This window comes from Hippoglossus stenolepis, chromosome 16, assembly GCF_022539355.2.
Source record: "Hippoglossus stenolepis isolate QCI-W04-F060 chromosome 16, HSTE1.2, whole genome shotgun sequence".
NCBI lineage: Eukaryota > Metazoa > Chordata > Actinopteri > Pleuronectiformes > Pleuronectidae > Hippoglossus > Hippoglossus stenolepis.
The window spans coordinates 83,298-95,072 of record NC_061498.1 but is presented as its reverse complement, the minus strand read 5'-3'; the positions used below and the strand labels follow the sequence as shown (position 1 = coordinate 95,072).

At 42.9% G+C, this 11,775-nt stretch overlaps 1 protein-coding gene across 2 annotated transcripts in view; it reads right to left on the bottom strand.

Moving 5' to 3' along the window:
* scn4ab (sodium channel, voltage-gated, type IV, alpha, b) overlaps positions 1 to 11,775 on the bottom strand; it is a 28,242-nt gene that overhangs the window by 3,382 nt on the left and 13,085 nt on the right. For both annotated transcript variants that reach the window (XM_047343914.1, XM_047343915.1), the window contains exons 14-27: positions 11,604 to 11,675; positions 11,413 to 11,514; positions 10,972 to 11,328; positions 10,684 to 10,879; positions 10,290 to 10,528; positions 7,530 to 7,638; positions 7,299 to 7,453; positions 5,508 to 5,681; positions 5,302 to 5,424; positions 4,233 to 4,517; positions 3,966 to 4,019; positions 789 to 926; positions 555 to 659; positions 165 to 435 (exon numbers count right to left, since the gene is read on the bottom strand). In XM_047343914.1, the coding sequence (XP_047199870.1) occupies positions 165 to 435; positions 555 to 659; positions 789 to 926; positions 3,966 to 4,019; positions 4,233 to 4,517; positions 5,302 to 5,424; positions 5,508 to 5,681; positions 7,299 to 7,453; positions 7,530 to 7,638; positions 10,290 to 10,528; positions 10,684 to 10,879; positions 10,972 to 11,328; positions 11,413 to 11,514; positions 11,604 to 11,675 (2,380 nt within the window). The remainder of the gene's footprint in view (positions 1 to 164; positions 436 to 554; positions 660 to 788; positions 927 to 3,965; positions 4,020 to 4,232; positions 4,518 to 5,301; positions 5,425 to 5,507; positions 5,682 to 7,298; positions 7,454 to 7,529; positions 7,639 to 10,289; positions 10,529 to 10,683; positions 10,880 to 10,971; positions 11,329 to 11,412; positions 11,515 to 11,603; positions 11,676 to 11,775) is intronic.

The window sequence follows — 11,775 nt, the reverse complement described above, 5'->3', positions numbered from 1 at the left end:
AAGAGGACACATAGACTTTGACTTTTTCTCGGTATTAAAATCAACTTCCTGAAATTTACTACTTTATTTTTTGTAAAATGTTAACATTTTTTAAGATCTTGTCTCTAATTAAAAAAACCCGTTATTGGATGATGAGACGAAAACATCAGCAGACGCTGACTCACCTACGACGGACAGGATGACGACCACAAAGTCAAAGATATTCCAGCCCACAGCGAAGTAGTGCTGCCTGAGCGCGATGATCTTCAGAGAGCACTCTGTCGTGAAGATGATGATGAAGACGAGGTTGACCCAATACAGGATCATCTCTTTCTCTGCGCTCTGTTCATCCGTCTCCACCATCATGGTCACCATGTTGAGGCAGATCAGCACCATGATGAGGATGTCGAAAAACTGTGTTGTCACAAGGTCAAAGACCAAACCCTGGAACTTGTTCTACGAGACATAGAATATACAACATTTCACTCCTGCTTTTACCTGAATTGTCACACCTGTGTTCATGGTCGGAGTCCAATAAAATTGAAGTAGTGCAAACAGGAAGTAGCTGTCCTGACCTTTGGGCGTGGTACAGGTTTCTGAGGTTTCTTGGAGCCCAGTTTCTTCATGGCATTATAATATTTCTTCTGCTCTTCCGTCATGAAAAGATCTGTTCCTCCCATGTAAAGAAACAAAAACATGAACTGACAGAAACAGAATGTTTGTCATTGCGACGTCATGGAGACGAAGGTGCGTCTCATCGTCCAGCATTCAAATTGTTAATCATTTTATTTCAGTGAATAGAAACTTATCTTTGCTTTCTGCTGGTTGAAATTGTCAATGATGACTCCAATGAAGAGGTTGAGAGTGAAGAAGGAGCCAAAGATGATGAAACAGACAAAGTACAGGTACATGTACAGGTTGTCCTCATACATCGGCTGTGACTCCACCTACACAGAAGGTCACCATGACGACAATGGTCAAGTCAGTTTTATTTTAAAATAAATAAACTTTTTACCAGTGCTAGTTTCATCACCACTGAATGAGGATCAATTAGTAATATTAAATAACCAGATCAGTGCTCGTTCTAACCCTGTTTGCTGGGCCTGTGGTAATGTCCTCAGAACCTGGAGTGAAGACCTGGGGCCTCATTTATAACCATGTGATTTATCAAGCAAACAGGTGTGCATGCGCAAGGTTTTATAAATGCCATTTTCTGCCTTTGTAAGCACATCCACTTTCAGTATATATCCTACGCACTGTTTTATAAATGAGGTCCCTTGACGTAAAGAAGTAACTTATTTTAAAGAGATCTGTCAATGGGGCCATAACTGCTGCAAAATTTGGCACAAAGCTGCAATGGAAACCACGCAATCCCAAAAGTTGCATGAGCTGTGTGCGGGCACATCGGCCTTTCCTTCCTGTGCTGCAAACACCACTGAACTCCAGGTACTGCCAGCTGGCTCAATGAGCCCGATTTGAAGCATATACTTCATCTCCTCTGGAACAATGTTCTTTTTTACAGACAAGTAACGATAAGGGTTCTGTTTTATAGACATGGCCTTGCCAACATCCACATCATGCACCGTCCTATTAGTTTTCCCAGGAACATCTCTACACAACATTGGGTAAGAGCCAACCAAACCACATCCTGTCCCTGAGCTTCTGTCAGATGCTGCACATTTTCCTCAAGCACAGCTCAAGTCTGTGTGTTGTAAAACTTGGCTCATCATCTGCAGAGAAGGAGAGGGCATCTCTGGGTAACCAGAACTCAACTCTTCTTTCTCCACAAGAAACTCTGGTACAGCACAGCAGGGTGCCACATCCTGACCCTTGTATGCCTTCAATGCATTTATGTGGCAATCTCTGGTTTTAGACCTCCTATCAGGAGTTCTTTAGCTGCAATTCAGGTCACCAACTTTCTTCGACACGCCATAAGGGCCGGCAAAACCTGGTCCCCACTGGTTATGCGGCTCTGAGACCAGCACTAAGGTCACCTCGATCAAAAGTGCACCTAATTGCTTTCTTATCATATCTGGCCTTCATGCAGGCCTCGGCCCCAGCTGAGTTCTTCCTTCCACCCTAACCCTAAACTTTCAGTTATCCAGCTGAACTTAACCAAACAGTCACAGTCAGGCTATGTGGTCACATGACACTGGCTATTAACTCATTAAGTCAACTCAGGTTTTTCTACTCTAGATATGAGCGTGTGCACATAAAAGCGGCAGGGTTTACTAAATTTGACCAATCACAGACAAGGACAAGTTTGACTGACAGCAGAGCCTCATATTTAACAACGAGAATCAAACTGTTGAATAATAAACATATGAGTAAAAACAAATCCTGCTTCATAGACCCCAGAACTTATTCCCCAGAACCTGTTGTGGAGAATCAGTTGTTTCGTTGTTGATAACACCGTAACACTTGTTGTTGACAGACAGACAGACAGTTTTAGTACCACTTACAAAACAATTACATCAGTTATTAAATAGTTATTATAATATTGTTTATAGTTATTAAAGTTATTTTATAGTTAACATATAGTTAACATAAAGTTAGTATATAGTTTTCATATAATTATAAATTATGAATATTATAAAGTTAACATATAGTCAACATGTATTTATTGTATAGTATATACACGCTGCTTAAAACAATGAAGGGATCACGTCACAGTGTAAAGTGAAACTTCAGAGATCAAAGTGTCCATTAGAAGAACCAGTTCCTCTAACAACAGGTGAAATGGAGGCAGAAGCAAGACGAGCCCCAAACAGGGACTGTTTTTAATGTGGTGTCCACAGACAGCTGCTCTCTGCTGATCCTTCCTGACTCCTTCTACTTCTGGGTCCTGCTCCTCCTCACTGCTGGCAGCATGAGGAGCTACCTGCAGCTCCATCAGGCTGCACAGGTAGTCCAGCTCCTCCAGGAGGACACATCCATACCTCTGGTCACAAGAAGGTTTGTGTCTCAAGAGCCTGGAGGAGACATCTGGAGACACCAGGAGACACCAGGAGAGCTGGACAGTAGAAGAGCATCAACCCAGCAGCAGGACCAGTATCTGCTCCTTCGTGAAGGAGGAACAGGAGGAGCGCTGCTCTACAAAATGACCTCCAGCTAACTACTGGTGTGTTCCTGAACAAACTGTGAGAAACAGACTCCATGAGGAGGCATGAGGAGCCGAGGTCTTCTTGTGGGACCTGAGCTCACAGCTCCATTCACCAGAGAACACCAGGACCAGCAGGTCCACCACTGCAGCCTCGTTCTCCTCACAGATGAGAGCAGGTTTACACTGAGCACATGTGAAAGGTGTGAACGAGTCTGGAGACGTCGTGGTGAACGTGAAGCTGCTGTAACATCATCTATGACCAGTTTGGTGGATCAGTGAAGGTCTGAGGAGGCAGATCCTGGGAGGGTCACACAGACCTCAATGTCATAGCCAACATGCACTGGGCCCTGGGTTCCTCCTGGGTTCCTCCTGGTGCATTGATGCCCTTGACTGACCCTCATGTTCCTCTGACCTAAATCCAGTTGAGCACCTATTGGACGTCATGTGTCGGTGCATCCGACGCTACCACGTCCGTCCACAGTCCAGGAGGTGATGATCCAGGTCTGGGAGGTGATGATCCAGGTCTGGGAGGAGAACCCCCAGGACTCCATCCTGCGACTCCTCAGGAGCATCATGTCCAGACGCTGTCAGGAGAACAGGCAGGAGGAGGCCACACCCACTGAGTCACATGATGACTTGATGAAATTCACACACGTTGGATCAGTCTGTGGTTTCAGTTACTGGGACGTTCAGTGTGGTTTTGAATCCAGTCCTCAGTGGGCTGGTGGTTTCCATTGGTTGTTGTTACGTCATTTTGTTCTCAACTAATTATACAATGTTCATCAGTAAAGATTTTCAACTTGAATAATTTGTTAATCATGATCTGATGTGTGTTTTAAGTTCCCTGAATTGTTTTGAGCAGTGTATGTTAGTTTATACTAACGTCTCTGGAGTCCACTGCTGCGTACATGATCTCCATCCAACCTTTAAATGTGGCCTGAAAAAGACAGATTTTATTCAGATCAATTTATGAATTGATTATCTGAGATTGATTGTTAATCTTCTGATATCAATTATTGAATATCTGGTTTTAATTTTTGATTATTTGAGTATAAATATTGATAATCTGAGTTTGATTATTGATTATGTAAATATGTTTATTTTTCATACAAGGAACTCAGTGTTTATGTGACATCACGTGTTGGCTGACCACTTGCAGCAGCGACAGGTAGCCCATTCCCACATTGTCGTAGTTGACCTTTAAGTTCTTCCAGCGAGCGTCATTGAAGTTTGCGTTGATCAGTGCGAGACACTCAGTCTTGTTATTGACGTCATCAGGATGAAACCTCTCCGCTGATGTTGCGTTGAAACAGTAATAAAACTTTCCTGCAAACAGATTTACTCCCATGATGCTGAAGATCAACCAGAAGATCAAACAGACGAGAAGAACATTAAAGATCGACGGGATCGCTCCGACCAGAGCATTCACCACCACCTACAGACAGAGAGGTAAATAAACTCAAATCACCATCCTGGACACAATTATACATTTATTAATATCACACTTTTTAAAAACAAGTTGTAACGTGAAGAAAAACAATACAAAAGTGGAATAAAATAAATATAATAATAAAATTAAATGAAAAAGTTGAAACATTATTGAAACTAATTCAAAATATTAAAAAAACTAAAAAGACACTCTTTAGAAAAAACTAGAATTACCGCACTTTGGTTGTTAGCCTCCACCAACCAGTGCAGTTTCTGTATTCAAAAGAATTCTCTCAAGTCGTTTCGGAGATATCGCATACACAAGGAAAGAAATGTGCTTTTTGAGGTCATAGTGACTTTGACCTATGGCCACCAAATTCTATTCAGGTCAACCTTGATTCTGAGTGAATGTTTGAGCCTGATGTGATGAAATTCTCTTTGGATATTTTCTGATATATTGAGTTCAAGACCACGCATTGGCCATGTGGCCTTGACCTTTTGACCCTTGACCATCAAACTCTAATCAGTTCATCCTTAAGTCCAAGTGAATATTTGTACCACATTTGAGGAAATTCATTTTCGGCATTCTTGAGATATCGCATTCACGAGAATGGGACAGACGGACAATACGAAAAAAAAACGAGTTAACGAGAGTAAATCTGAACCAGAGGATGTTTGAACCTCAAACTTTGTAGCTGAATGATATGTAATGATAACGGTAAGCAGAGTGACAGGTCACCCTCTGATGCCTGTGTCTGTCTTTATGTCAAGGTTTAAAGTGCCTGTCTCACCCTCATCCCCTCAAAGCGGGACAGGGCCCTCAAGGGCCTCAGAGCTCTAAGAGTCCTTAGAGACTTAATGGCTCCCAGGTCTGAGTATCCCAGGATGTTTGCTGTCAGTGATACCAGAGATACCTGCAAGACATAACACACCTGGTGACATACCGCAGATGACCACTTGATAATTGTATCAGTATGTTTATTGATCCTGTTCTTACATCTACGATTACGAAGTCCAGCCAGCACCATGCGTTGGTAAAGTAGGTCTTGAATCCATATGCGATCCACTTGAGAAGCATCTCGATTACAAACACGTAGGTGAACACCTGGTCTGCATATTCCAGAACCATCTTTATCACCCGACGCTGCTCCAAGTAAATGTCCTCGAATGCCTGTTCACAATGAGACAACGGTTATCACCCTTAATTCTCAGTGTCAGGGTTAGGTCACATGGAAACAAAGATCATTGATTATCGTTCAACTAAAAAACAACTGGCTTGATGTAACCTGACTGTTTAAAAAAAAACAGCTGACTGTTGCCAGGAGAAAAGATGTGAGCATGAATGTTTTACTTTACTCCAGTAATATTACGTGTTATTTCCTGTTTTATTTGTCATTACATTCCTTATGTGTTTTTGTTTTACTTCCTGCTCTTGTTAGTTTGTATGTTTGAGTTTTGAATATCAGTGTTTCTCTCATTCTCTGAGCATGTGGTTTTTATTTTGTCATTGTTTTCGACTTTCTCTTTATGTTCCATAATTTTTTTGTCATTGCTTCTTCCAGCCTTTCATTGTTGACATTAAAGTATCTTCACTGCAGCTACCTGCATTCATGTGTCCTGTAATCTTCTAATCATGTCAGTCTAAACTGAATAGATGTTTTATTGGAAGATGACTTTGACCTCTCAGAATTTTACCTGGGAGGTATCGAGGGGTAGGAATACCTTGTCAAAGACTGTCACACAGACATTGATCCTCGACACATCCCAGCTGTCAGGGTCTCAGCTTAATGTTCTGATGTTAAGGGGCCCCATGAAATGTTTCTGTTCCTGAGTCGATGGTCCCTGCTACTATCATCTGGTCATTTGGTTGGTTGTTTAGAATTGGAAAAAAATTGATTTCAAGTTACCAGCTCCTGATCGCCAGTCACTGATCCAACAAACATCTGCTTCTGGTTCCTAGTACAAACCAGCAGACAGACCTGTAGACAGGAGTGGAACCACCAACCCCTTTTGACCCATGGTCACCTTTATCTACCTGCCTCCAGTCAACCTCCAGTCCTATCAGTTTCCAGGTTGACCTGCAGAGATGTTCCACTCGTCTGGTTTTCTTACTCCACAACCTTCTACTCATCCTCCCAACAGGCTTTGACTATTTCACCAGCCTCCTTCTCACACTGGAACAAACCTGTAACGTCACCCTGTGAGGTGACCTACCTTCACTTCCTGAAGAGACCTGCTCCAAACTACAGAGGCTGCACCCTCATCATCTGCCCTCCTTTTCTTTGTGATTTTATTTTCTTTGTTTGTAGATGATCTGATGCCTGAAAAACTTTGAATAAAGTTTTAAACTGTGTATGTTTTTTCCACTCAGTTAGTTATTTTTTGTTTTGATATGTGGTTTTTTTGATTTTGCGTTATTACTTCAACATTGTCATATTTGTGTTTATTGAAGATTTATGAAGTTTATTTCAGAGTTGAAAAGTTAAACAACATCTCACCTTGGTAAAGCATGGCAGCCATGTTAGTAGTCAGTTTGTAGTCCACTGTTAGCTATTGAAGCCATGTTGTCTTCACAAGTTAGTAATCACACTGCACACATTCCTGAGAACCAATAAGATCAGTCACGTGACCAGATCAAACAGACCAACCAACACCGGGAGAAGTTAAGAGTATTTAAAAAATATATATTTTAACATTCTTTTGAACAAATACAATAAAACAAACACATGAATTCACACAATCAATTAAAACTCAGCATGTTTGATCAGTGATCAATAATCATATTTACCAGTGCTCCACTGCTCAGCAGAATCATGAAGATGATGAAAGTCTCAAAGTAGTTGTGTTCTACGATGGAGAAACATGTTCTCCTGAAGTTAGACCAGACCCTCCCTCTGCCCTTGGAAGGGTCTATGTCCAGGAACGGACATCTATGATAGCACTCTGAAATATAAAAACACATGATTTATCTGAATCAGTCAATCACAGGACATGTGTGTGTGTGTGTGTGTGTTCATACTGTTGGTACAACAGTCCTCAGGTGTGTTTGACTCATGATCTTCATCATCTTCATCCTCTTTGATATCAGGAAGTGTCTGTACTGTGCTGCAGAATGATGACTCGTCACACTGAAAAAACACATTAAATACATGTTATACCCAATCCAATAACATAAAGAAATGAATAAATAATAATAATAATAATCATTATTATCTTAAAATAAATTGCCACTCCTGCTCTTAAATTTGTCCCGTGGCTAAGAACAAGCTGTCCACCCCACCATAATAATCATTATGACTTACAATAGTCATAAGTCTGTAGTCATTTGGACCACACGACTTAATGACTTAGTAAATATGGGCTATACAAATAAAATTTGATTGATTGATTGATTGATTGACTACAGACCTGCTGCCCTGACTTCAGTGGTAATGAAGTGTTTTGAGCACCTTGTCCTGTCCCACCTCAAAGACATTACCAACCCCCTGCTAGACCCTCTACAGTTCATCTACGGAGCCAACAGATCTGTAGATGATACGGTAAACATGGCTCCACTTCATCCTCCAGCACCTGGACTCCCCAGGAACCGACGCCATGATCCTGTTTGTGGATGTCAGATCTGCATTCAACACCATAATCCAGATCTACTCCAGGACAAGCTCTCCCAGCTGAGCTGGCCTGACTCCATCTGCAGGTGGATCACAGACTTCCTGTCTGATAGGAGGCAGCGCGTGAAGCTGGGGAAACATCCACTGCTTCCACTGCTACACCGATGATGTCCAGCTCTAAATCTCTACTAAATCCATCACATCTGCAACTCATTACACTCTGACCAACTGCCTAACTGACATTAAATAATGGATGCAAATCAACTTCCTCAAACTAAACTGTGACAAATCGGACATGATCATCTCACCCAAATCCCTCACTATAACCAGTCACAACTTCTGCCTCACCATCGACAACTCCACTCTTTCTCCCTCCCCACACATCCGTAACCTCGGAGTCTTGTTTGACAGCAGCCCATCACTCACTCCCTCTGCTGCTGAAACTTTGATCCACGCTTTTCATCACCTCCAGAATCGACTATTGCAACAGTATTCTCTAAGGCACATCATCCAAAGTCCTAAATAAACTACAGCACATCCAGAACTCTGCTGCTCGCCTGCTCACCCACTCCCGCTCCTGTGATCACATCACCCCTAACCCTAACCCTAACTGGCTCCATGTCCCACAACACATCCAATACAAAGTCCTCCTCCTCACTAACAAAGGCCTCCATAACCAGGCCCCCTCCTACCTCACCGACCAGCTCCACCACCACACTCCATCCCGTTGGCTCCGCTCCTCTGATGCTGTCCTCCTGCACCATCCACTCAGGACCAAGCACCGGACCTGGGGGGACAGAGCCTTCTCCGGAGCGGCCCCCTCCCTCTGGAACTCTCTCCCCAAACACATCTGAGACTGCACCAATCTCACAATGTTCAAATCACAAAACTCACCTTTTCAGAACTGCTTTTAATGTGTGATGTATGTTGTGTGCTTTATGTTTTTAGTGTGTAGCTTTTTATGTTAATGTTAACGTTTGTGAAGTGTCTTTGAGTACTGTGAAAAGTGCTCTATAAATAAAAAGTATTATTATTATTATTATTATTATTCTATTTCTAGTGACATTACGAGTAAACTCAGCTGTTTAATCTGAGTCTTGCCAAAGTCCCACCACTGTTGGACACAGGTGTTGATTACACCAGAAATATTCAAAAGTTTCTCTAAAAACCTTGTCGCTCCTCACGCTTCCTCTCTGGACAGGATCGGATTAAATGTCCTTCTACACCAAACATTCGATGTTGAAGTTAAAGGTGAGGTTCAAGTCTCCGGTGTCTCTGAGCACCATGTAAACCTACCGGCGGTGACACACCACATGTTTGAGCAGCGGAGACTTACAGCCCAGAGACACTATCTTTATCGGGGACATGATGTGTCCGTACCATGACAGCTCTTTAGCGGACACTTCGTTTTTAATGAACGGAGGTACCTCCCCTTCCATCCCCTCCTCGTACCCCACCACCCTCCTCTCACATTCCCTTCCTCCCATCCCTTCCTCTGGGGGTGCATTCAAATAACAAACTGGACTGGTCAGAAAACACTGTGTCCCTGAACAGGAAGGGACAGGGCAGGAGGGTTTTTCTGAGGCTCAGGTCTTTTAACGTGTGCATTAGGCTGCTACGGATGTTATGTTATGGTTAGGGTCAGTAGTGGCCTGTGTCATATTCTTTGCTGTGGTGCTGGGGAGATGGCATCAGGAGCTGTGGCACCAACAAACAGCTCAGAGGGGGAGATGGATCTGTGTGGAGGCCATGACTGAGAAGAGAGGAAAACTAAAAGCCATCATGGCCGAGCCCTCTCTTCTCCTCTCTGCTGAACTGAGGCAGCTCAGACTCATCCAGCCTCAAAGCACCTGAGGGGCTCCTCTGTGCCATCAGACATTAGACAACACCTTCAGTCAAAACACTGACAACTATATTTCAGAAAAGAACTGCTGCACATTTTGCCCTCTGTATATTACAAAGAATGAACAAATTGCACAATAACACAACTTTATCCCCATCTCTATATTGCAGATTTTTTAAAAACAGCCTTGTGTATGTATAGCATTAGTTCTACATTATTGTATATAATATTTCAATTTTTATTTATATATCCATATTTTTCCCTCGCACTGCTACTTTCTTGTGTCATTTGTGGATTTCCATAAATTTAAACATAAACATAAATTTACTTCTGAATGGTTTTCTTCCTCTTCACCCTCCTCATCTTCATTTTCAGGTGTTTCAGATTCTGATTCGGACTCTGCCTTGGCAATGGGCACCCTCAGGAAGGTGATGTTGTTGTAGCTACTTTTCACATTGTCATGACTACAGCTGAGGCTGTTTATCTCTGACAGTTGTTGGTCTGAAGTCACAAAGGTCAAAGGTAAAATGTCCTTTGAGATCTTGTTATCATCTTCACCGTCAACTCCTGTAAAGTAATTATACAAATTTTACTTAAAGAAAAAATAAACCGTCATTTTTTTAAACACCTGGAACAAAAAATAAACATTAATGTTAAACCACAACAAACACAAATGGATGAAAAATTCATAAAAGTTCCTGGGCTGGGAACCTTAACCCTACCGATGTGTTCTTGTTCATGGTTCTTCTTCCCCATCAGAGTCCAGATATGCTCCACGATACCAGACCTTGTCCAGGACACAGCCCTGTTGATCCGATTTATGGCAATCTGCAAATTGTTTTCTCCTTCATCTTCTGGAGCTGCCAGATTATCTCCACTGAACGAGCTAAGCAGCATGGCCAGAAACAGATTCAGGACCTGAAACCAGACCAGGAAAAGATTCAGGCCCTGAAACCAGACCTGGAAGCGATTCAGTACCTCAGGTTAACTTACCGCCTGCAGTGACTCACCACTAGGTTTCCGATGACCATGACCATCATGAAGACAATCAGACACATGGCCTGACCTGAGACCTCCATGCAGTCCCACATGGTCTCGATCCACTCTCCACACAGGACTCTAAAGATGATGAGGAAGGCGTGGAAAAAGTCGTTCATGTGCCAACGAGGAAGTTTACAGTCCTCTGCGATGCGACAGACACAATCTTTGTAGTTCTTCCCAAACAGCTGCATACCGACGACGGCAAAGATGAAGACAATGATCGCTAGAACCAGAGTCAGGTTCCCCAGAGCCCCCACAGAGTTCCCGATGATCTTGATCAGCATGTTGAGGGTTGGCCACGACTTGGCCAACTTAAAGACTCGCATCTGGACACAAGACAGGGAGCAAAACATGTGAGAGCAGGGTGAGGGGATAATAATAAAGACAGGTAATGATGAAATCCTACTGACCAATCGGAATGAGCGCAGCACAGACAGGCCCTGAACATCAGCCAGTCCCAGCTCCACCAGACTCATGGTGACAATGATGCTGTCAAAGATGTTCCAGCCCACCTATTTCCATGACAACAGAGAAGACACGCATCAACATGGTAACAGTTGCCACTCATCATCACTTAGCAGCAACAGACAGGAAGTCTGACCTGAAAGTAGTAATACGGGTCCATGGCCAGAAGTTTGAAGACCATCTCAGCTGTGAAGATCCCTGTGAAAACCTGTAGAATCAGAGGTCAACAGAGTGACTGTGATATCATGACTCTGGTGACTGATGGAACCTGCTGCCGTCAAACAGCTGTGGTTATGTGATGAGCAATG